At 57.1% G+C, this 25,281-nt stretch overlaps 1 protein-coding gene across 2 annotated transcripts in view; it reads left to right on the plus strand.

The window, feature by feature from the left end:
• Positions 1-24,087, plus strand: part of ddr2l (discoidin domain receptor tyrosine kinase 2 like) — a 74,650-nt gene extending 50,563 nt beyond the window's left edge. For both annotated transcript variants that reach the window (NM_001079031.1, XM_012954458.3), the window contains 16 exon segments: positions 13,799-13,942; positions 14,031-14,133; positions 14,228-14,456; positions 16,425-16,572; positions 16,748-16,853; positions 17,007-17,193; positions 17,295-17,541; positions 17,635-17,742; positions 17,904-18,061; positions 18,364-18,562; positions 20,127-20,371; positions 20,456-20,577; positions 20,657-20,854; positions 20,935-21,169; positions 22,545-22,694; positions 22,796-24,087. In NM_001079031.1, the coding sequence (NP_001072499.1) occupies positions 13,879-13,942; positions 14,031-14,133; positions 14,228-14,456; positions 16,425-16,572; positions 16,748-16,853; positions 17,007-17,193; positions 17,295-17,541; positions 17,635-17,742; positions 17,904-18,061; positions 18,364-18,562; positions 20,127-20,371; positions 20,456-20,577; positions 20,657-20,854; positions 20,935-21,169; positions 22,545-22,694; positions 22,796-22,936 (2,640 nt within the window). In that variant the 5' untranslated portion in view covers positions 13,799-13,878 and the 3' untranslated portion in view covers positions 22,937-24,087.
• The last annotated feature ends 1,194 nt before the right edge of the window (positions 24,088-25,281 follow it).

The raw sequence follows: 25,281 nt of genomic DNA on the forward strand, positions 1-25,281 counted from the left end.
GCTCCGCTACCCATTCCTAGCTCCGCTACTCACCCACCCGCCTATAGGGGGCTCCGCTACCCATTCCTAGCTCCGCTACTCACCCACCCACCCACCTATAGGGGGCTCCGCTGCCCATTCCTAGCTCCGCTACTCACCCACCCACCCACCTATAGGGGGCTCCGCTGCCCATTCCTAGCTCCGCTACTCACCCACCCACCTATAGGGGCTCCGCTGCCCATTCCTAGCTCCGCTACTCACCCACCCACCTATAGGGGGCTCCGCTACCCATTCCTAGCTCCGCTACTCACCCACCCACCTATAGGGGGCTCCGCTGCCCATTCCTAGCTCCGCTACTCACCCACCCGCCTATAGGGGGCTCCGCTGCCCATTCCTAGCTCTGCTACTCACCCACCCACCTATAGGGGGCTCCGCTGCCCATTCCTAGCTCTGCTACTCACCCACCCACCTATAGGGGGCTCCGCTACCCATTCCTAGCTCCGCTACTCACCCACCCACCCACCTATAGGGGGCTCCGCTGCCCATTCCTAGCTCCGCTACTCACCCACCCACCCACCTATAGGGGGCTCCGCTGCCCATTCCTAGCTCCGCTACTCACCCACCCACCTATAGGGGGCTCCGCTGCCCATTCCTAGCTCCGCTACTCACCCACCCACCTATAGGGGGCTCCGCTACCCATTCCTAGCTCCGCTACTCACCCACCCACCTATAGGGGGCTCCGCTGCCCATTCCTAGCTCCGCTACTCACCCACCCGCCTATAGGGGGCTCCGCTGCCCATTCCTAGCTCCGCTACTCACCCTCCCGCCTATAGGAGGCTCCGCTACCCATTCCTAGCTCCGCTACTCACCCACCCGCCTATAGGGGGCTCCGCTGCCCATTCCTAGCTCCGCTACTCACCCTCCCGCCTATAGGGAGGCTCCGCTACCCATTCCTAGCTCCGCTACTCACCCACCCGCCTATAGGGGCTCCGCTGCCCATTCCTAGCTCCGCTACTCACCCACCCACCCACCTATAGGGGGCTCCGCTGCCCATTCCTAGCTCCGCTACTCACCCACCCACCTATAGGGGGCTCCGCTGCCCATTCCTAGCTCCGCTACTCACCCACCCACCTATAGGGGGCTCCGCTACCCATTCCTAGCTCCGCTACTCACCCACCCACCTATAGGGGGCTCCGCTGCCCATTCCTAGCTCCGCTACTCACCCACCCGCCTATAGGGGGCTCCGCTGCCCATTCCTAGCTCCGCTACTCACCCTCCCGCCTATAGGAGGCTCCGCTACCCATTCCTAGCTCCGCTACTCACCCACCCGCCTATAGGGGGCTCCGCTGCCCATTCCTAGCTCCGCTACTCACCCTCCCGCCTATAGGAGGCTCCGCTACCCATTCCTAGCTCCGCTACTCACCCACCCGCCTATAGGGGGCTCCGCTGCCCATTCCTAGCTTTGCTACTCACCCACCCGCCTATAGGGGGCTCCGCTACCCATTCCTAGCTCCGCTACTCACCCACCCGCCTATAGGGGGCTCCGCTGCCCATTCCTAGCTCCGCTACTCACCCTCCCGCCTATAGGAGGCTCCGCTACCCATTCCTAGCTCCGCTACTCACCCACCCGCCTATAGGGGGCTCCGCTGCCCATTCCTAGCTTTGCTACTCACCCACCCGCCTATAGGGGGCTCCGCTGCCCATTCCTAGCTCTGCTACTCACCCACCCACCTATAGGGGGCTCCGCTGCCCATTCCTAGCTCCACTACTCACCCACCCACCTATAGGGGGCTCCGCTGCCCATTCCTAGCTCCGCTACTCACCCACCCACCTATAGGGGGCTCCGCTGCCCATTCCTAGCTCCACTACTCACCCACCTATAGGGGGCTCCGCTGCCCATTCCTAGCTCCGCTACTCACCCACCCACCTATAGGGGGCTCCGCTGCCCATTCCTAGCTCCGCTACTCACCCACCCGCCTATAGGGGGCTCCGCTGCCCATTCCTAGCTCCGCTACTCACCCACCCGCCTATAGGGGGCTCTGCTGCCCATTCCTAGCTCCGCTACTCACCCACCCGCCTATAGGGGGCTCCGCTGCCCATTCCTAGCTCCGCTACTCACCCACCCGCCTATAGGGGGCTCCGCTGCCCATTCCTAGCTCCGCTACTCACCCACCCGCCTATAGGGGGCTCCGCTGCCCATTCCTAGCTCCGCTACTCACCCTCCCGCCTATAGGAGGGCTCCGCTACCCATTCCTAGCTCCGCTACTCACCCACCCGCCTATAGGGGGCTCCGCTGCCCATTCCTAGCTCCGCTACTCACCCACCCGCCTATAGGGGGCTCCGCTGCCCATTCCTAGCTCCGCTACTCACCCACCCGCCTATAGGGGGCTCTGCTGCCCATTCCTAGCTCCGCTACTCACCCACCCGCCTATAGGGGGCTCCGCTGCCCATTCCTAGCTCCGCTACTCACCCACCCGCCTATAGGGGGCTCCGCTACCCATTCCTAGCTCCGCTACTCACCCACCCACCCACCTATAGGGGGCTCCGCTGCCCATTCCTAGCTCCGCTACTCATCCACCCACCCACCTATAGGGGGCTCCGCTGCCCATTCCTAGCTCCGCTACTCACCCACCCACCTATAGGGGGCTCCGCTGCCCATTCCTAGCTCCGCTACTCACCCACCCACCTATAGGGGGCTCCGCTACCCATTCCTAGCTCCGCTACTCACCCACCCACCTATAGGGGGCTCCGCTGCCCATTCCTAGCTCCGCTACTCACCCACCCGCCTATAGGGGCTCCGCTGCCCATTCCTAGCTCCGCTACTCACCCTCCCGCCTATAGGAGGCTCCGCTACCCATTCCTAGCTCCGCTACTCACCCACCCGCCTATAGGGGGCTCCGCTGCCCATTCCTAGCTCCGCTACTCACCCTCCCGCCTATAGGAGGCTCCGCTACCCATTCCTAGCTCCGCTACTCACCCACCCGCCTATAGGGGGCTCCGCTGCCCATTCCTAGCTTTGCTACTCACCCACCCGCCTATAGGGGGCTCCGCTGCCCATTCCTAGCTCCGCTACTCACCCACCCACCTATAGGGGGCTCCGCTGCCCATTCCTAGCTCCACTACTCACCCACCCACCTATAGGGGGCTCCGCTGCCCATTCCTAGCTCCACTACTCACCCACCTATAGGGGGCTCCGCTGCCCATTCCTAGCTCCGCTACTCACCCACCCACCTATAGGGGGCTCCGCTGCCCATTCCTAGCTCCGCTACTCACCCACCCACCTATAGGGGGCTCCGCTGCCCATTCCTAGCTTTGCTACTCACCCACCCGCCTATAGGGGGCTCCGCTGCCCATTCCTAGCTCCGCTACTCACCCACCCACCTATAGGGGGCTCCGCTGCCCATTCCTAGCTCCACTACTCACCCACCCACCTATAGGGGGCTCCGCTGCCCATTCCTAGCTCCACTACTCACCCACCTATAGGGGGCTCCGCTGCCCATTCCTAGCTCCGCTACTCACCCACCCACCTATAGGGGGCTCCGCTGCCCATTCCTAGCTCCGCTACTCACCCACCCACCTATAGGGGGCTCCGCTGCCCATTCCTAGCTCCGCTACTCACCCACCCACCTATAGGGGGCTCCGCTGCCCATTCCTAGCTCCACTACTCACCCACCCACCTATAGGGGGCTCCGCTGCCCATTCCTAGCTCCACTACTCACCCACCTATAGGGGGCTCCGCTGCCCATTCCTAGCTCCGCTACTCACCCACCCACCTATAGGGGGCTCCGCTGCCCATTCCTAGCTCCGCTACTCACCCACCCGCCTATAGGGGGCTCCGCTGCCCATTCCTAGCTCCGCTACTCACCCACCCGCCTATAGGGGGCTCTGCTGCCCATTCCTAGCTCCGCTACTCACCCACCCGCCTATAGGGGGCTCCGCTGCCCATTCCTAGCTCCGCTACTCACCCACCCACCTATAGGGGGCTCCGCTGCCCATTCCTAGCTTTGCTACTCACCCACCCGCCTATAGGGGGCTCCGCTGCCCATTCCTAGCTTTGCTACTCACCCACCCACCTATAGGGGGCTCTGCTGCCCATTCCTAGCTCCGCTACTATATTGTACATCAGTCAGGAACCCCACTGGCCCCCCTATACTCCTGCACCCCCAAACTGACCCCCCCCAGCCAAAAGGGGGTTCCTTTATCCCCAATCTCCAGCCAGGAGAAACACTTGGCCCTTTAGCACATGTGTAACCCCGCCCATGTGGGAAGGCCGGCTCATGTGATTGGCTACATCGTGTTAACCTGTTGCTTTGGCCCCTGGGCCGGATCACATGGCCTGTTACAGGCCCCCGGGTAGATTCACTTTATCCTGCTGTATTATGGGTATCATGCCACGCTGCCCATCACGCTGCCCATCATGCCGCCGGCGCATTAAGGGTCAGTTGGCTGCAGGGGCTCAGGCCGCGCAGATTTATAGTGTCCATAAATATTTGGCCTCCCCAGGAAGGGGGAAATAGTATTTGTACAGGACTTACTGGCAGCTGGCGCATCTGGATCCCTCCGCCCACTCTGCTCTGTGTAAACAACCCCATCCCCTGCCCACACTCTGGGGCCACAGTCTGCTGAGCTGGGAGATTTCCTCTGCCTGTGTCTGTGCAGCTCAGGGTGCAGGGAGTTGTACCTTCCTATACTGCCCCTATAGTAGCGTTACTCCTACTCGTGCCAGCGTGCCCACCCTCTACCCACGTGCCCAGTGCCAGAGTGGCAGGGGATGCTGGGAGATTTCCTCTGCCTGTGTCTGTGCAGCTCAGGGTGCAGGGAGTTGTACCTTCCTATAATGCCCCTATAGTAGCGTTACTCCTCCTACTCGTGCCAGCATGCCCACCCTCTACCCACGTGCCCAGTGCTGGGGTGGCAGGGGATGCTGGGAGATTTCCTCTGCCTGTGTCTGTGCAGCTCAGGGTGCAGGGAGTTGTACCTTCCTATACTGCCCCTATAGTACTGTTACTCCTCCTACTCGTGCCAGCGTGCCCACCCTCTACCCACGTGCCCAGTGCTGGGGTGGCAGGGGATGCTGGGAGATTTCCTCTGCCTGTGTCTGTGCAGCTCAGGGTGCAGGGAGTTGTACCTTCCTATACTGCCCCTATAGTAGCGTTACTCCTCCTACTCGTGCCAGCATGCCCACCCTCTACCCACGTGCCCAGTGCTGGGGTGGCAGGGGATGCTGGGAGATTTCCTCTGCCTGTGTCTGTGCAGCTCAGGGTGCAGGGAGTTGTACCTTCCTATAATGCCCCTATAGTAGCGTTACTCCTCCTACTCGTGCCAGCATGCCCACCCTCTACCCACGTGCCCAGTGCTGGGGTGGCAGGGGATGCTGGGAGATTTCCTCTGCCTGTGTCTGTGCAGCTCAGGGTGCAGGGAGTTGTACCTTCCTATACTGCCCCTATAGTAGCGTTACTCCTACTTATACCAGCGTGCCCACCCTCTACCCACGTGCCCAGTGCTGGGGTGGCAGGGGATGCTGGGAGATTTCCTCTGCCTGTGTCTGTGCAGCTCAGGGTGCAGGGAGTTGTACCTTCCTATACTGCCCCTATAGTACTGTTACTCCTCCTACTCGTGCCAGCGTGCCCACCCTCTACCCACGTGCCCAGTGCTGGGGTGGCAGGGGATGCTGGGAGATTTCCTCTGCCTGAGTCTGTGCAGCTCAGGGTGCAGGGAGTTGTACCTTCCTATACTGCCCCTATAGTACTGTTACTCCTACTCGTGCCAGCGTGCCCACCCTCTACCCACGTGCCCAGTGCCAGGGTGGCAGGGGATGCTGGGAGATTGTTGTGTGTTCTCTGGCACAACTGAGCATGTTCTGTTATTGCCCCATGTGCTCCCTGTTGTACCCGGCGCGGCCTGGGATTATAGGCACGTTAAGCATCTAGCTGCGCCGCTGCCGCCTCAGCCGCCGTGCATACTGCGCATTCTTCTGCCCAATTAGCATTCCTCCCGCCCCCAGCTGTTTGCTATTAAGCGCCTAATGCCACGCCCCCTGTAACCCTTTGCTGCCCCCAGTGGCACCCCACTATGCCTGCAGCTCATCTCTCCCATCCCCTGGTACCCCTGGAACTATAGCGGGGTGACTGTTACCCCAATGTTTCTATATATCTGTAACCTTGTTATGGGCTAAGGGGGCCCAGCCTGAAGGCCAGTTAGAGGGGGATTTGGGGTGAGTGCTTATTTGTGCCCTGGGTACCCCTGGAACTATAGTGGGGTGACTGTTACCCCAATGTTTCTATATATCTGTAACCTTGTTATGGGCTAAGGGGCCCAGCCTGAAGGCCAGTTAGGGGGGGATTTGGGGGTGAGTGCTTATTTGTGCCCTGGGTACCCCTGGAACTATAGCGGGATGACTGTTATCCCAATGTTTCTATATATCTGTAACCTTGTTATGGGCTAAGGGGGCCCAGCCTGAAGGCCAGTTAGGGGGGGATTTGGGTGAGTGCTTATTTGTGCCCTGGGTACCCTGGAACTATAGCGGGGTGACTGTTACCCCAATGTTTCTATATATCTGTAACCTTGTTATGGCTAAGGGGGCCCAGCCTGAAGGCCAGTTAGGGGGGGATTTGGGGTGAGTGCTTATTTGTGCCCTGGGTACCCCTGGAACTATAGCGGGGTGACTGTTACCCCAATGTTTCTATATATCTGTAACCTTGTTATGGGCTAAGGGGGCCCAGCCTGAAGGCCAGTTAGGGGGGGATTTGGGGTGAGTGCTTATTTGTGCCCTGGGTACCCCTGGAACTATAGCGGGGTGACTGTTACCCCAATGTTTCTATATATCTGTAACCTTGTTATGGGCTAAGGGGGCCCAGCCTGAAGGCCAGTTAGGGGGGGATTTGGGGTGAGTGCTTATTTGTGCCCTGGGTACCCCTGGAAACTATAGCGGGGTGACTGTTACCCCAATGTTTCTATATATCTGTAACCTTGTTATGGGCTAAGGGGGCCCAGCCTGAAGGCCAGTTAGGGGGGGATTTGGGGGTGAGTGCTTATTTGTGCCCTGGGTACCCCTGGAACTATAGCGGGGTGACTGTTACCCCAATGTTTCTATATATCTGTAACCTTGTTATGGGCTAAGGGGGCCCAGCCTGAAGGCCAGTTAGGGGGGATTTGGGGTGAGTGCTTATTTGTGCCCTGGGTACCCCTGGAACTATAGCGGGGTGACTGTTACCCCAATGTTTCTATATATCTGTAACCTTGTTATGGGCTAAGGGGGCCCAGCCTGAAGGCCAGTTAGGGGGGGATTTGGGGTGCTTATTTGTGCCCTGGGTACCCCTGGAACTATAGCGGGGTGACTGTTACCCCAATGTTTCTATATATCTGTAACCTTGTTATGGGCTAAGGGGGCCCAGCCTGAAGGCCAGTTAGGGGGGATTTGGGGTGCTTATTTGTGCCCTGGGTACCCCTGGAACTATAGCGGGGTGACTGTTACCCCAATGTTTCTATATATCTGTAACCTTGTTATGAGCTAAGGGGGCCCAGCCTGAAGGCCAGTTAGGGGGGGATTTGGGGTGAGTGCTTATTTGTGCCCTGGGTACCCCTGGAACTATAGCGGGGTGACTGTTACCCCAATGTTTCTATATATCTGTAACCTTGTTATGGGCTAAGGGGGCCCAGCCTGAAGGCCAGTTAGGGGGGGATTTGGGGTGAGTGCTTATTTGTGCCCTGGGTACCCCTGGAACTATAGCGGGGTGACTGTTACCCCAATGTTTCTATATATCTGTAACCTTGTTATGAGCTAAGGGGGCCCAGCCTGAAGGCCAGTTAGGGGGGGATTTGGGGTGAGTGGGTATTTGTGCCCTGGGTACCCCCGGAACTATAGCGGGGTGACTGTTACCCCAATGTTTCTATATATCTGTAACCTTGTTATGGGCTAAGGGGGCCCAGCCTGAAGGCCAGTTAGGGGGGGATTTGGGGTGAGTGCTTATTTGTGCCCTGGGTACCCCTGGAACTATAGCGGGGTGACTGTTACCCCAATGTTTCTATATATCTGTAACCTTGTTATGGGCTAAGGGGGCCCAGCCTGAAGGCCAGTTAGGGGGGGATTTGGGGTGAGTGCTTATTTGTGCCCTGGGTACCCCTGGAACTATAGCGGGGTGACTGTTACCCCAATGTTTCTATATATCTGTAACCTTGTTATGGGCTAAGGGGGCCCAGCCTGAAGGCCAGTTAGGGGGGGATTTGGGGTGAGTGCTGAGCATGCTGGGAAGTGCACCCCCCAGGCCTGTGTAGGGGATGGCAGGGAGCCCAGAGCATGTGGAGCCCAGTGATTATTATGACAGCTGGAGGGATGACGTTGCTCCCATGATGCCGAGTTTCAGGACTCCCTCTGGCCAAATATTCCCTCTGAGCAGAACCTGCAGCCCCTATATGTTCCCCACTACCCGCCCCTGGGGCTTCCAAACTGTACTCCCTCTTTCCTGCATGTTATCAGCAAATCCATAGTAGGGGGGTCGGTGCTGCCCTGTTGGCAATGCCACGTCTGGTGCCCAGGCTTCATGCCCCCCAGCCCTCAGCATACCCACTGGCAATGTAAGGCATGGGATGGTTTCCTATCTGATCCCCCCCCCAATTGTAAGCAGCAGTCCTGCCCTGCTTTATGGCTGAGATTCTAGCTATCTGTATAACAGAGCATTCTGTCACAGTGGCACAGATCCTATCTGATCCCCCCCCATTGTAAGCAGCAGTCCTGCCCTGCTTTATGGCTGAGATTCTAGCTATCTGTATAACAGAGCATTCTGTCACAGTGGCACAGATCCTATCTGATCCCCCCATTGTAAGCAGCAGTCCTGCCCTGCTTTATGGCTGAGATTCTAGCTATCTGTATAACAGAGCATTCTGTCACAGTGGCACAGATCCTATCTGATCCCCCCATTGTAAGCAGCAGTCCTGCCCTGCTTTATGGCTGAGATTCTAGCTATCTGTATAACAGAGCATTCTGTCACAGTGGCACAGATCCTATCTGATCCCCCCCATTGTAAGCAGCAGTCCTGCCCTGCTTTATGGCTGAGATTCTAGCTATCTGTATAACAGAGCATTCTGTCACAGTGGCACAGATCCTATCTGATCCCCCCCCCATTGTAAGCAGCAGTCCTGCCCTGCTTTATGGCTGAGATTCTAGCTATCTGTATAACAGAGCATTCTGTCACAGTGGCACAGATCCTATCTGATCCCCCCCATTGTAAGCAGCAGTCCTGCCCTGCTTTATGGCTGAGATTCTAGCTATCTGTATAACAGAGCATTCTGTCACAGTGGCACAGATCCTATCTGATCCCCCCCCCCATTGTAAGCAGCAGTCCTGCCCTGCTTTATGGCTGAGATTCTAGCTATCTGTATAACAGAGCATTCTGTCACAGTGGCACAGATCCTATCTGATCCCCCCCCCCATTGTAAGCAGCAGTCCTGCCCTGCTTTATGGCTGAGATTCTAGCTATCTGTATAACAGAGCATTCTGTCACAGTGGCACAGATCCTATCTGATCCCCCCCATTGTAAGCAGCAGTCCTGCCCTGCTTTATGGCTGAGATTCTAGCTATCTGTATAACAGAGCATTCTGTCACAGTGGCACAGATCCTATCTGATCCCCCCCCCCCATTGTAAGCAGCAGTCCTGCCCTGCTTTATGGCTGAGATTCTAGCTATCTGTATAACAGAGCATTCTGTCACAGTGGCACAGATCCTACCCCCCCCATTGTAAGCAGCAGTCCTGCCCTGCTTTATGGCTGAGATTCTAGCTATCTGTATAACAGAGCATTCTGTCACAGTGGCACAGATCCTATCTGATCCCCCCCCATTGTAAGCAGCAGTCCTGCCCTGCTTTATGGCTGAGATTCTAGCTATCTGTATAACAGAGCATTCTGTCACAGTGGTACAGATCCTATCTGATCCCCCCATTGTAAGCAGCAGTCCTGCCCTGCTTTATGGCTGAGATTCTAGCTATCTGTATAACAGAGCATTCTGTCACAGTGGCACAGATCCTATCTGATCCCCCCATTGTAAGCAGCAGTCCTGCCCTGCTTTATGGCTGAGATTCTAGCTATCTGTATAACAGAGCATTCTGTCACAGTGGCACAGATCCTATCTGATCCCCCCCCATTGTAAGCAGCAGTCCTGCCCTGCTTTATGGCTGAGATTCTAGCTATCTGTATAACAGAGCATTCTGTCACAGTGGCACAGATCCTATCTGATCCCCCCCCCATTGTAAGCAGCAGTCCTGCCCTGCTTTATGGCTGAGATTCTAGCTATCTGTATAACAGAGCATTCTGTCACAGTGGCACAGATCCTATCTGATCCCCCCCATTGTAAGCAGCAGTCCTGCCCTGCTTTATGGCTGAGATTCTAACAGAGCAGGGCACGGCTTCACCCCCTGCCAGAGGTAGGGAACAGAGCAGTGATGGGGTATGTAGCGCCCCCTCTGGGGGGTTTGGGGAATGTTCCAGCTTTGGAGCCTCAGTGATACAGATATGGGCAATCTCCCTGCTGTCTGATCTGCAACTCCCAGCATCCTTGCAGCTGTACATAACAGCCAGTCATATCATACGTTATCGCGCACTGTCATGTCCTGCTTATGGATCGACCTGCTCCCAAGAGCTTACGATCTATTTCTTGCACTGAGCACCACTGGGGATTTCCTTGCCCTGTAGACTACACCTCCCAGCATTCTTTGTTGCAGTCTGAGCCAGGGCTCTCTGTGCCCTATCCTATAATGCACACAGCAGGGGGTGATGCTACACATTATGGGGGTATCTGTGCCCGCCCCCTGACTGAATGGAAAAAGCCTGGCTTTGCCGCGGGTATGTAACATGGCCCATAGGAAGGAGCTGGGCGGTGCCACGTGTGGGTGAGATCATATGGAAAGCTCAGACCCACCCTCCCCGTGCCCCCTGGTACCCGGCATTGAGTATCTCCTTATGTTTGAGGTTGGGGGGTGATATAGTGGCACTGCCTGTGCCCATTTATTCCTCATTTATTTTCTTCTCTCTACCCTGCTGCCCAGAACATTGGCATTTCTGCTCCTACCCTCTGCCCATTACATAGCACCTATTTACCCCTTGCCCCCTCTGACAGCTGCATTAAAGGGGAAGCGCACCCTTCAAACATTTTCTCCAGACAGTTCCCTCTGAGATTTTCCAGCTCAGCCTGTACCCTGTGCCAATTTCCTACATTACCCAGCAGCCCCAGTAACTAAAGCTCAGGGTTGGGGCTGCCACCCTGGTTTACCCATTATGCCCCAAATACCCTCATAGTTGGCCTAAACCCTACCCATTCTCCCATTGGCCCTGCATTGGTGGGGGGGGGGGGTGTCTCTAGGTTCTGTCAGAGGTTCCAGTTTTTTCTCTCTCTAAATAACATTCTGATGTTAGTGCTTACAGCACTGCTGCCTGGCGAAGCCTGTGGGTAACTGCCTGGCTCTGATCACTGCCATAAAGCAAGCCAGGGCTGCTGTTGTTGGCAGTGGGGGAGCAGTCAGGCTGTTCCTGCTGGAATACAGTAGGGGGAATGTACAGTAAGAGAGGAGTTAATAGAAGCAGAGGAGGCAGAAGAGGCCGGGGGCAGAAGAGGCTCTCGGAGAAGCTAAGGGAGCAGCAGCCAATGGCGCGGCCCCATTCCAGGCGAAGCTCAGGGAAGCCTCAGCGCGAGGGGCCGGAGTCAGTGCCGCCAATTCCTGCCTTTTTATCCTCGCTTCCTGCCCCCAAATTGCGTGGTAATAATCAGCCGCTCCAGGAATTCTCACTGGCACCGAGTCAATCCCTCCGGGCCCCGGGCCAAGCGAGCCTCTCCTCTGGCCAACAGAAGTTTCCGGAAAGAAAAGTTTCAGCAAGTTGGGGGAGGAGGGATGGAACGACTCGGTGATGCAAAGAGAGGGAATGTGCTCCTAAAGCATGGAAACATGGGGAAGGGAATCTGGGGCGGACACAGGGCTCCTCTGAGCAGGAAGTGATAGAGGGACCGGGCAGCCCAGATGGGCCAGTAACCATAGAAACCTGTAGGGGAAGGGAATCTGGGATGGACACAGGGCTCCCCTGAGTAGGAAGTAATAGAGACCCTTAGACAGTACAGTATGGGGGTACAGCTTATTGTGTGCCCAGAACATTCCCTCTCTGTATATTTGTATTTATACATATGGGTAGGGGGTGCCATAGTGTTTCCCTTAGACAGTACAGTATGGGGGTACAGCTTATTGTGTGCCCAGAACATTCCTTCTCTGTATATTTGTATTTATACATATGGGTAGGGGGTGCCATAGTGTTTCCCTTAGACAGTACAGTATGGGGGTACAGCTTATTGTGTGCCCAGAACATTCCCTCTCTGTATATTTGTATTTATACATATGGGTAGGGGGTGCCATAGTGTTTCCCTTAGACAGTACATTATGGGGGTACAGCTTATTGTGTGCCCAGAACATTCCCTCTCTGTATATTTGTATTTATACATATGGGTAGGGGGTGCCATAGTGTTTCCCTTAGACAGTACAGTATGGGGGTACAGCTTATTGTGTGCCCAGAACATTCCCTCTCTGTATATTTGTATTTATACATATGGGTAGGGGGTGCCATAGTGTCAGACAGTACAATATGGGGGTTCAGCTCTCAGCGAATAGATTCGCTTTACCCCAGCGCTGGGCTTTATGTAATGAGTTCCTGAGCCCTGATTGGCTGTCACGTCACTTGGCCGGGAGGCAGACAGATGGGAATAATCTGCAATCTGATCCTCCTCACGATCTCACCCCGGCCTTAACCCTCTCCTCCCTGAACTGGGGGGGGGGGGGGGTGCTGCGCCGCCAGATTTCTGTATGTGCCCTAAAGTGGGGCAAAGCCACCAACTGCCCTACTGACCTTTATAGGGAGTGTGGACCAGCTCCCACTGTAAGGGCTGCAGCTATTGGCTGAGCTGCTGTGTAAGGGACATGGGGATGTGCAGCCTGGGAATAGGGGGGAGCCTGCTGGGGGGCCCCCCAGAATATAATGTGTGCAACTCCCGGGACCCCCCCTCTGGCTGAGAAACCTCAGGGCGAGCCCAGTCTTTCCCTAAGGTGCCTCAGTATGGGGGCCCCGGAGCACTGAGCTGGGGGCCACTGTTACAAGCAGCCAGTGGGGGGTAATTAAAGGGCCGGCTTCCAGAAGGAGCACACAGACCCCCCCGGGGGGCGCAGGAACATATGGTTGGAGTTAGGGGGCACTTGCATCACATTTCTAGGAATCGGAACCTTTGAGAGAATCACAAGATGAAGACAAACATGTTTCCCAATCTCTTGCTTGGGGGGGGCAATACGTTAAATTCACTTACCCCCCCCCCCAATTCTGTATTGATTCCCTTATTGGCTGCAGAATCACTAAATCTATTTACAGCCCAATCCCTTCTTGCTATTGCATCCAGCCACTTCCTGGTCATTTCTGTACTACAACTCCCAGAATCCCCTGCCAGCTGCCGACTATCTGTAGGGTTTATATTTGTATTGGGGGCGGGGCTGAACCCTAATTGTCAGTCACAGAAACTTACTGTGCAGCAAATGTAGATTGTAAGCTCTACAGGCCAAAGGCTCTGTTGTGCCTTATAATTCTCACCATATCCTGTACCACAGCGCCACCTGCTGGCACAGACACACAGTGCAGCAATAATAATATCCTCCATAATATACAGTGGGGAAAGGGGGTCGTTTCTGGGGCTAAAAGGGGTGAAGCCATGCAGTGGAGAGTAGTGGGGGAGCCTTTGGTGCAGATTCCAGGGTTCCCCTGGGTACCAGCCCCTGGCAACTAACCCTCTTGGCTTTCTCCCTAGAGATGTAGGGGGCATTGGCGACGGCTCCCGGCCTGACTGGGCGACCACCCCACAGTCTGCGCACCTATTGGATTCACAAGATGTTCCGCTGCTTCTTCCTATTGGCTCTTCTGAGTGGGCGTGCCAAGTGTGCGGTGATCCCCGGTGAGTTGTATATACCAGCCTGATGGCAGTGCCCGGTTGTACCAGTGGGTGCCCATGTTGTGGGTTCATTCTCTGTTCTTTCCCAAAGCCTCGTGCCGCTACGCCCTGGGCATGCACGACCGCACCATACGGGATGAGGATATCATAGCGTCCAGCCAGTGGTACGAATCTACCGGCCCCCAATACGCAAGGTACCCGCTTGTCGTCCAATCAGATCAGCTTTGATTTGCAACTCCCAGCACCCCCGCCCTAGTACTAACGCCCGATTCCTTCCCTCCGCTCCAGGCTGCAGCGAGAAGAAGGCGATGGCGCTTGGTGCCCAGCGGGTCTCCTCCAACCCGAGGATGTTCAGTACCTGCAGATTGACCTCCACGAGCTTCATTTCATCACCCTGATTGGCACCCAAGGGCGCCACGCTCGGGCGACGGGGAAGGAATTCGCCAGGGCCTACCGGGTCGACTACAGCCGGAATGGGGGTCGCTGGCTCTCCTGGAGAGACCACCAAGGTCAACAGGTGAGTGGGTCCAAAGGACAGACCGTGGCTGCCATGTCCGTTCCAAATACATTTGTGTTGGATATAGGTTTAGTGTTCCCTTTAACCTTGTTATAGCATAGGGAATGGCTTCTTTGTCTAACTAGAGTTAGCCCTGCTAGGAACACCCCCCCCCCAGGTAAGTGAATCCAATCTCCCCCCAGTACTTACCCAGGTACAGAGCTCTGATTCTCTGTACTTCCTGCTCCTGGGCTGCTCTCTTTCCCATGGTCAGGCAGGAACCTCCCCCTGGGTAAGTGAATCCAATCTCCCCCCAGTACTTACCCAGGTACAGAGCTCTGATTCTCTGTACTTCCTGCTCCTGGGCTGCTCTCTTTCCCATGGTCAGACAGGAACCCCTCCCCTGGGTAAGTGAATCCAATCTCCCCCCAGTACTTACCCAGGTACAGAGCTCTGATTCTCTGTACTTCCTGCTCCTGGGCTGCTCTCTTTCCCATGGTCAGACAGGAACCCCTCCCCTGGGTAAGTGAATCCAATCTCCCCCCAGTACTTACCCAGGTACAGAGCTCTGATTCTCTGTACTTCCTGCTCCTGGGCTGCTCTCTTTCCCATGGTCAGACAGGAACCCCTCCCCTGGGTAAGTGAATCCAATCTCCCCCCAGTACTTATGCAGGTACAGAGCTCTGATTCTCTGTACTTCCTGCTCCTGGGCTGCTCTCTTTCCCATGGTCAGGCAGGAACCTCCCCCTGGGTAAGTGAATCCAATCTCCCCCCAGTATTTACCCAGGTACAGAGCTCTGATTCTCTGTACTTCCTGCTCCTGGGCTGCTCTCTTTCCCATGGTCAGGCAGGAACCTCCCCCTGGGTAAGTGAATCCAATCTCCCCCCAGTACTTACCCAGGTACAGAGCTCTGATTCTCTGTACTTCCTGCTCCTGGGCTGCTCTCTTTCCCATGGTCAGGCAGGAACCTCCCCCTGGGTAAGTGAATCCAATCTCCCCCCAGTACTTACCCAGGTACAGAGCTCTGATTCTCTGTACTTCCTGCTCCTGGGCTGCTCTCTTTCCCATGGTCAGACAGGAACCTCCCCCTGGGTAAGTGAATCCAATCTCCCCCCAGTACTTACCCAGGTACAGAGCTCTGATTCTCTGTACTTCCTGCTCCTGGGCTGCTCTCTTTCCCATGGTCAGGCAGGAACCCCCCCCCCTGGGTAAGTGAATCCAATCTCCCCCCAGTACTTACCCAGGTACAGAGCTCTGATTCTCTGTACTTCCTGCTCCTGGGCTGCTCTCTTTCCCATGGTCAGGCAGGAACCTCCCCCTGGGTAAGTGAATCCAATCTCCCCCCAGTACTTACCCAGGTACAGAGCTCTGATTCTCTGTACTCCCTGCTCCTGGGCTGCTCTCTTTCCCATGGTCAGGCAGGAACCCCCCCCCCCTGGGTAAGTGAATCCAATCTCCCCCCAGTACTTATGCAGGTACAGAGCTCTGATTCTCTGTACTTCCTGCTCCTGGGCTGCTCTCTTTCCCATGGTCAGGCAGGAACCTCCCCCTGGGTAAGTGAATCCAGTCTCCCCCCAGTACTTACGCAGGTACAGAGCTGGGGGCTAAGGTGCAGGTAGGTACATAAGCTCCGCTGTTGGCCAATTGTGTCCCTAGATGCCCCCTGAGAACACGGACGTTCCCTGCTGCCCTGACCAGTACACACCATTCCTCCCTCCAATCAGAACAGGGGGGGGCAGAAGCCAGCGAATAGAATTACGTGATTCCCGAGAGTCGTCAGTGGCGCCGGTGCCCGCGTATCCTTGGCATAACTCGTGATAGTGAGGGGCCCGGGCAGTGTGGCTGCTGACCTTGTGCTCATTGCTGAGAGATTGGGGCTGCCGGTCGCACGTAATTGGGACAAAATCTGCTTTACTGGGGGGTATTTGCCCCCCCCCAAGCCCCAGGAAGGTGGCCTGTCCCATAACTGCCCCTCCCTTCTGTTCCAGGTAATGAGGGGCAACGTTGATGAGTACGAGGTGGTCCTGGCAGATCTGCGGCCCCCGATAATCGCCCGTTACATCAGGGTGATCCCGGTGACCAAGGTGCCCATGACGGTGTGTATGCGGGTGGAGCTGTACGGCTGCAAGTGGTCCGGTGAGTTTTTACAGCTTCTTATTGGCTGCAGCAGGGGGAGGGCAGAGCTTCAACTAAGCCCGGCCCCTGAGGAACGGGAGGAGGGAAAAACTGGATATCAGTGGCTACTGCAGGGGGCAGACATTGATTGGGCAGTTAGTCGGGGCATTTGAGTGTTTACCCTCTCCCCCCACAGACGGCCTGACCTCGTACAGCGTCCCCGAAGGGGAGACCTACATTGCCCCGGGGCAACCAATCGCCTTCCTTAACGATTCCACCTACGACGGATACTTGGAGAAGAGGTACGGGGCAATGTGCCCTTTAATTTACTTTTGGTTAAGTGCTGGGTTGGGGGTCCCGCCCCCTTGGTTACGACTATGGCTCCGCCCCATGCTGGGATGCTGGGGGGGTATAAAGGTCTTGTTGCCCCTGCTCTGATGGATTCCTGATTGCAGGCGCCAGTTTGGGGGCTTGGGGCAGCTGACGGATGGGATTCACGGATTGGACGACTTCACCCAGAGCCTCCAGTACCGCGTGTGGCCCGGCTACGACTACATCGGCTGGAGGAACGACAGCGCCCCCCGGGGGTACGTGGAGGTGGAGTTCCACTTCGATCGGCCGCGCAACTTCTCCCTCATGAAGGTAACCGGTTCTGTTGGGTTTATTCCGGATTCGGTACCGGCTCTACTGCCCCCCCTAACCCACCTATCTGCCCCCTTAACCCCTCTATCTGCCCCCCCCAGGTGCACTGCAATAATCTCTTCTCCAAGGGGGTAAAGATCTTCCAGAAGGCCGAGTGTCTGTTTAAACCCCGCCTGGAGGGCGAATGGGAGGCGGAGCCTGTGGTGGTGCTGATGGTGGTGGATGATAAGAACCCCAGTGCCAGGTTTGTCACCATCCCGTTGCGCCAGCGCGTGGGCAGCGCCATCTTGTGCCGATTCTACTTTGCCGACGCCTGGATGATGTTCAGCGAGATTTCCTTTGAGTCAGGTAAGTGCTCCCTCCCTGCTGCTTTAAGCCACACCCACTGCGTGCCCCCCCACCGACACCCTAATGGTGCCAGCTTCACTTCTTCCCTTGCAGATATGGGCATAGCCGTGCCCACCCTGGGCACCCAGTCTCCCACCTCGGCTCCGGCACAAACCACTGAGGTTCCAGTGGCTCTGCAGAACTCTACGGAGAGGAAACTGGGTAACTATCTAAATAATTAACCCCCCGGCCCAAGGTGTCAATTGGTTTCTTCCATTTGGAAGTGGGACACCTAGTGGCCGGAGTGGGAAACACACCCAGGGGTTTCTGGGAAATTGGCCCCCGTAGCTGACACTCATCTCCTTTTGCATTTCCCCCCCTAGAAACCACTTTCCCCTTCACCATCAGCCGGCCGGTGGTCAATCCCCCTGAGTCGAGAACCTCGGTTCTGATTGGCTGCCTTGTGGCCATTATTCTCCTGCTTGTCCTGGTCATCGTGCTGATCCTGTGGAAGCAGTATGTGCAGAAACGTCTGGAGAAGGTGGGTGTTATAAGGCCCCCCCGTCCTACCCCACATGGGGTCCGTGCCCCGAGAATCTACCCCACAGCACTGCAAGGGAAGCTCCGGGAGTACATTGGGCAGAGGGGATTCTGGGAATAGTATTTACACCATCAGATAAATGTGCCCATTGGGACTATATTTCCATGTTTCCTACTTCTGCCCCTAGTGGTGCGTGTAGGAAACTGCAAGTATCCCCAGAGCTTTCCCTGCCGGTCCCTGGACTCTAGCGTCCAATTGGCCAAAGCCATCTCCATGACGATGTTATGTGCCCCCCCCCTCAGGCGCCTCGGCGAATCCTGGAAGAAGACGCCACCGTCCGTCTCTCCTTCTACAGCTACACCATCGGCAACAGTCAGCAGACCCAGATCCACCAATCCAATCCCACCTACGAGCGGATCTTCCCTCTGGACCTCGACTACCAGCAGCCGACCAAACCCCTGCGCAAACTGCCCGAGCTTTCCCAGAGCGCCGAGGACTCCGGTGAGACCCCCAAACACACAAGAAATCAGAAATCACGGGGCCCCTCACATCAAAATTTTCTGGGCCCCCTTCCTCCCATGCCCTGCCCCCCAATGGCCCCTCCCATCAGTACAAAGGACACACAGACATTGGTAGCCAGGGCCCCCCTAAAACATTGGTAGCCAGGGCCCCCCTAAAACATTGGTAGCCAGGGCCCCTCAGCATCCTCCAGTTACTCCCTTCTTTGGTCCTCCAGCTCCCCCCAGCATCCTACAGCTCCCACCCCCCAAACATCCTAAGGCTCCCCCCCAGAGTCCTTCCCAGCATCCTCCAGCTCCCCCCCCAGCTCCCACCAGAATCCTCCAGCTGCTCCCACCCCCCCCCCCCAAGCATCCTCCGGCTTCCCCCCAGCTCCCACCAGAATCCTCCAGCTCCCCCCCAAGCGACTTCCTGCTGCTTCTCCCTCATGATATGTGCTCCGGCTTCCCATCTGTCCAGCATCCTCCTGTGGCTCCCCCCAGTATCCTCCAGCTCCACCCCCAGCGACTTCCTCCGGCTCCCCTCAGCTTCCCCCATCCCAGCTACTTCCTCTGGCTCCCCTCAGCTTCCCCCATCCCAGCGACTTCCTCCGGCTTCCCCCATCCCAGCGACTTCTTCTGGCTCCCCTCAGCTTCCCCCATCCCAGCGACTTCCTCCGGCTTCCCCCATCCCAGCGCCTTCCTCCGGCTCCCCTCAGCTTCCCCCATCCCAGCGACTTCCTCCGGCTCCCCCCAGCTTCCCCCATCCCAGCTACTTCCTCTGGCTCCCCTCAGCTTCCCCCATCCCAGCTACTTCCTCTGGCTTCCCTCCGGCTCCCCTCAGCTTCCCCCATCCCAGCTAATTCCTCTGGCTCCCCTCAGCTTCCCCCATCCCAGCGACTTCCTCCGGCTCCCCTCAGCTTCCCCTATTCCAGCGACTTCCTCCGGCTCCCCCCAGCTTCCCCCATCCCAGCTACTTCCTCTGGCTCCCCTCAGCTTCCCCCATCCCAGCTACTTCCTCTGGCTTCCCTCCGGCTCCCCTCAGCTTCCCCCATCCCAGCGACTTCCTCCGGCTCCCCTCAGCTTCCCCCATCCCAGCGACTTCCTCCGGCTCCCCTCAGCTTCCCCCATCTCAGCTACTTCCTCTGGCTTCCCTCCGGCTCCCCTCAGCTTCCCCCATCCCAGCGACTTCCTCCGGCTCCCCTCAGCTTCCCCCATCGCAGCGACTTCCTCCGGCTCCCCTCAGCTTCCCCCATCCCAGCTACTTCCTCTGGCTCCCCTCCGGCTCCCCTCAGCTTCCCTCATCCCAGCTACTTCCTCCGGCTCCCCTCAGCTTCCCCCATCTCAGCTACTTCCTCCGGCTCCCCTCAGCTTCCCCCATCCCAGCGACTTCCTCCGGCTCCCCTCAGCTTCCCCCATCTCAGCTACTTCCTCCGGCTCCCCTCAGCTTCCCCCATCTCAGCTACTTCCTCCGGCTCCCCTCAGCTTCCCCCATCCCAGCTACTTCCTCTGGCTCCAATATGGCAGCTCCCGCTCTGTATAATAATGCCAGTTTCCCCTCGTTGCAGCCTGCAGCGGAGACTATGCCGAGCCCGACCTGACCAAATCCACCCCGCACCAGGGCTTCCAGAACAGCGTCCCCCACTACGCCGAGACGGACATCGTCAGCCTGCAGGGGGTAACGGGGAACAACATGTACGCGGTGCCGGCCGTCACCGTCGACTCCCTGACCAAGAAGGACATCACCGTGGGCGAGTTCCCCCGCAACCAGCTCCGGCTCAAGGAGAAACTGGGAGAGGGGCAGTTCGGAGAGGTACGGGGGGGGGGATGCTGGGAGTTGCCCCGTGTTGCCCCGTGTTGCCCATAGGGAGATTAAGCGCAGTGTCGCCCCCTGCAGGTTCATCTGTGTGAGGCGGAGGGGCTGCAGGAGTTCCTGGAGATGTCGCCCAATGAATTCAGCGATCAGCCCAATATGGTGGCCGTGAAGATGCTGAGACCCGACGTCACCAAAACCGCCAGGTATGTGCCCCCCCCCTTACTGTGCTGCTGCCCCCATCTGCCCCCCGCCGGGGTAACACTACTGCAATCTCCCCCATAGGAACGACTTTCTGAAGGAGATAAAGATCATCTCCCGCCTGAAGCACCCCAACATTATCCGCCTCCTGGGGGTGTGTGTGCGGGACGACCCCCTCTGTATGATCACCGAGTATATGGAGAATGGGGACCTCAACCAGTTCCTGTCCCAGCGGGAAATCCGCAGCCAATTCACCAAAGCCAACAACATCCCGTCTGTGAGGTGAGCAGATACCCCGGGGGCAACTAGGCCATAACTGCCCCCTGCCGCCTTGCTCTTACCCCCTCTCTGTGCCCCCACAGCCGGCAGAACCTCCTGTATATGGCCGCGCAGATTGCCGCCGGCATGAAGTATCTGGCGTCGCTCAACTTTGTGCACCGGGACCTGGCGACCCGCAACTGCCTCGTGGGCAACAGCTACACCATCAAGGTGGCCGACTTCGGCATGAGCCGCAACCTGTACAGCGGTGACTACTACCGCATCCAGGGCCGGGCCGTGCTGCCCATACGTTGGATGGCCTGGGAGAGCATCCTGCTGGTAAGTGAGCATTGTCCTGGGTAAGTACTGGGGCAGATTGGATTCACTTACCCAGGGGGAGGTTCCTGCCTGACCATGGGAAAGAGAGCAGCCCAGGAGCAGGAAGTACAGAGAATCAGAGCTCTGTACCTGGGTAAGTACTGGGGGGAGATTGGATTCACTTACCCAGGGGGAGGTTCCTGCCTGACCATGGGAAAGAGAGCAGCCCAGGAGCAGGAAGTACAGAGAATCAGAGCTCTGTACCTGGGTAAGTACTGGGGGGAGATTGGATTCACTTACCCAGGGGGAGGTTCCTGCCTGACCACGGGAAAGAGAGCAGCCCAGGAGCAGGAAGTACAGAGAATCAGAGCTCTGTACCTGGGTAAGTACTGGGGGGAGATTGGATTCACTTACCCAGGGGGAGGTTCCTGCCTGACCACGGGAAAGAGAGCAGCCCAGGAGCAGGAAGTACAGAGAATCAGAGCTCTGTACCTGGGTAAGTACTGGGGGGAGATTGGATTCACTTACCCGGGGGGGGGTTCCTGCCTGACCATGGGAAAGAGAGCAGCCCAGGAGCAGGAAGTACAGAGAATCAGAGCTCTGTACCTGGGTAAGTACTGGGGGGAGATTGGATTCACTTACCCAGGGGGGGGGGTTCCTGCCTGACCATGGGAAAGAGAGCAGCCCAGGAGCAGGAAGTACAGAGAATCAGAGCTCTGTACCTGGGTAAGTACTGGGGGGAGATTGGATTCACTTACCCAGGGGGGGGGGGTTCCTGTCTGACCATGGGAAAGAGAGCAGCCCAGGAGCAGGAAGTACAGAGAATCAGAGCTCTGTACCTGGGTAAGTACTGGGGGGAGATTGGATTCACTTACCCAGGGGGGGTTCCTGTCTGACCATGGGAAAGAGAGCAGCCCAGGAGCAGGAAGTACAGAGAATCAGAGCTCTGTACCTGGGTAAGTACTGGGGGGAGATTGGATTCACTTACCCAGGGGGAGGTTCCTGCCTGACCATGGGAAAGAGAGCAGCCCAGGAGCAGGAAGTACAGAGAATCAGAGCTCTGTACCTGGGTAAGTACTGGGGGGAGATTGGATTCACTTACCCAGGGGGGGGGGTTCCTGCCTGACCATGGGAAAGAGAGCAGCCCAGGAGCAGGAAGTACAGAGAATCAGAGCTCTGTACCTGGGTAAGTACTGGGGGGAGATTGGATTCACTTACCCAGAGGGGAGGTTCCTGCCTGACCATGGGAAAGAGAGCAGCCCAGGAGCAGGAAGTACAGAGAATCAGAGCTCTGTACCTGGGTAAGTACTGGGGGGGAGTTCGGGGTCACCTACCCAATGGGAGAGTTCCCAGGGGTAACTGAGTGCCAGTCTAATTCCCCATTTCTCTGCCACAGGGCAAGTTTACCACCTGCAGTGATGCCTGGGCCTTCGGGGTGACCCTGTGGGAGATGTTCAGTCTGTGCAAGGAGCAGCCGTACAGCGTTCTAACCGACGAGCAGGTGATCGAGAACACGGGCGAGTTCTTCCGGGACCAGGGCAGACAGGTAGGGGCAGATACAGTTGGGTGCTGAGGCATCACTCCAGCCATTTTGTGGGGGAAGCACTATGGCAGCACCAACTGAGTGGCTTGCGTTTCCCTTGGCAGATTTACCTTTCCCAGACTCCCCTGTGCCCCGGCCCAGTCTTCGAGTTGATGATGCGGTGCTGGAGCCGAGACATCAAGGACCGACCAACCTTCGAGACGATTCACCACTTCCTGATCGAGCAGTTGGACTGTGCCGCCTAAACCTGCCGCCTTGGGCTTGTGAGGGGGCACTAAGGACTAGTTGCCCAGCCAGCGTGGGGCAGTGTGCCTGGGACTGGACTAGCCTGGGCAACCTTTAGTTTTCTAGATGTAGATGGACCAAGAGACATTGGGGGGGAAATCTCCAGGGGCCACACCAGCATCTCTGGGCCCTCGGACCCCTCGGTTCTGCCGGAGGCAAAGTTGCACATCCCAACGGTCGAGCTGGGACTGAGGACTGGAAAGGAGGAGGAGCTACATGGCTCACTGAGGCCCCTCCTCTCTGTATGTAAATATATGTGAGTGTGAGTGTGAGCGTGAGTGGGTACTTGGGCTCCCGCTGCCACTGCACAGATTGTATATATTTATTCAGTGCCCGCCTCCCTGGCACCGACACTCTGTACATAGAAGCCAATCATCTCCTGTGCCCTCGGGGGGGGGGGGGGCAATTCCTCTCGCCCAATCGGACACAGGACCAAGGATGCCAACGCCCGTGTGATGGCACGAAGGGTGAGAAAGGGCCCCCCCCCGGGAGTGAAGGGGTTAATAGCCTAATGTGTGGGCGGTGCCAAGCAGGGGGCCGGCACAGGGATTGCCCCGCCCACCTGTATCACAAACAGTTAATGGCCGTGGGCAGCGCTGATTAATTACCACTAAACGAGCGGGGTGATCGGATTGCAAGCAGTTTGGCGCACTGGTAGTTAACCCTTCTGTGCCCCCCAGGACTGCACAGGGCACCGGTATAACCACTAGGGGGTCCCGCTGATTAACCCTTTCAGGGGCGCTGACTATTGTGTTTTATAACCACTTGCCCTCTGCTCCCCCCGAGATAAAGAGGGGCACCCTCTACTGCCCCAAGTGCCAACTGTGCCCGGTTACTGGTGCCGCCCCGGCCGGTCCCCCCCCCTCGACCCGGCGCCGATAGCGAGAGAGTTGTTTCTCCCACACTGGATTTGTATCTGATGAATGTCACTCACGGGTCCCCCAAATATTGTTTTACGGACCCAGTAATGTGGGGGGGGGGGTTGGTTCTGTTGATACTGTACTACTGTCACGCTGCAGAGACTGGGTCTGTGGGATTATCTGTAGCCGCAATGGACTGAAGTGCAATGGGAATCTGTATTGCCCAATAAATATGAGCCGGATCTTTCCAACTGTGTCTCCTGCGTCTCATTGGGTCTGGGGGGGCATTACCCACAATGCTGTGCTGATGGGGAAAATCATTCAGTGTTAAACCGACGGCCTCGGCTATTTGTATTGATTTGCTACAATTCAATCTACAGAGAGGCCCCTCCCACAATTGGCCAAAAATCTTTTTACTCTCTGGGCTGCTCTCTTTCCCATGGTCAGGCAAGAACCCCTCCTGGGTAAGTGAATCCACTCTGCCCCCAGTACTTACCCAGGTACAGAGCTCTGATTCTCTGTACTTCCTGCTCCTGGGCTGCTCTCTTTCCCATGGTCAGGCAGGAACCTCCCCCTGGGTAAGTGAATCCAATCTCCCCCCAGTACTTACCCAGGTACAGAGCTCTGATTCTCTGTACTTCCTGCTCCTGGGCTGCTCTCTTTCCCATGGTCAGACAGGAACCCCCCCCCCTGGGTAAGTGAATCCAATCTCCCCCCAGTACTTACCCAGGTACAGAGCTCTGATTCTCTGTACTTCCTGCTCCTGGGCTGCTCTCTTTCCCATGGTCAGGCAGGAACCTCCCCCTGGGTAAGTGAATCCAATCTCCCCCCAGTACTTACCCAGGTACAGAGCTCTGATTCTCTGTACTTCCTGCTCCTGGGCTGCTCTCTTTCCCATGGTCAGGCAGGAACCTCCCCCTGGGTAAGTGAATCCAATCTCCCCCCAGTACTTACCCAGGTACAGAGCTCTGATTCTCTGTACTTCCTGCTCCTGGGCTGCTCTCTTTCCCATGGTCAGGCAGGAACCTCCCCCTGGGTAAGTGAATCCAATCTCCCCCCAGTACTTACCCAGGTACAGAGCTCTGATTCTCTGTACTTCCTGCTCCTGGGCTGCTCTCTTTCCCATGGTCAGACATGGCTGGGGTTGTGACTGGGGGCCCCCAGATTTCCCAGCAGCCATAGAATGAGGAGGGGAGGCTGTGGGTGCAGCACCCGGGGGGGGGGGGTAAAGACTTCCATGGAAAGAGACGCGACGCTGCGGAACGTTCTACAGAAATGCTACAGACGCCACATGAGTAAATATAATTTGCCCCGAGGCCCCTAATGGGCATAATGTGGGCTCAATGCCAGTCGGATCTGCTGGTTCCCTACACACGCAGTACCCAGTCAGAAACAGGCCCTGGGGCCACAATCTGGGGGGGGTCATTCTCATTACGTGGGGGCTT

The sequence above is a fragment of the Xenopus tropicalis genome, chromosome 8 (genome assembly GCF_000004195.4).
Source record: "Xenopus tropicalis strain Nigerian chromosome 8, UCB_Xtro_10.0, whole genome shotgun sequence".
NCBI lineage: Eukaryota > Metazoa > Chordata > Amphibia > Anura > Pipidae > Xenopus > Xenopus tropicalis.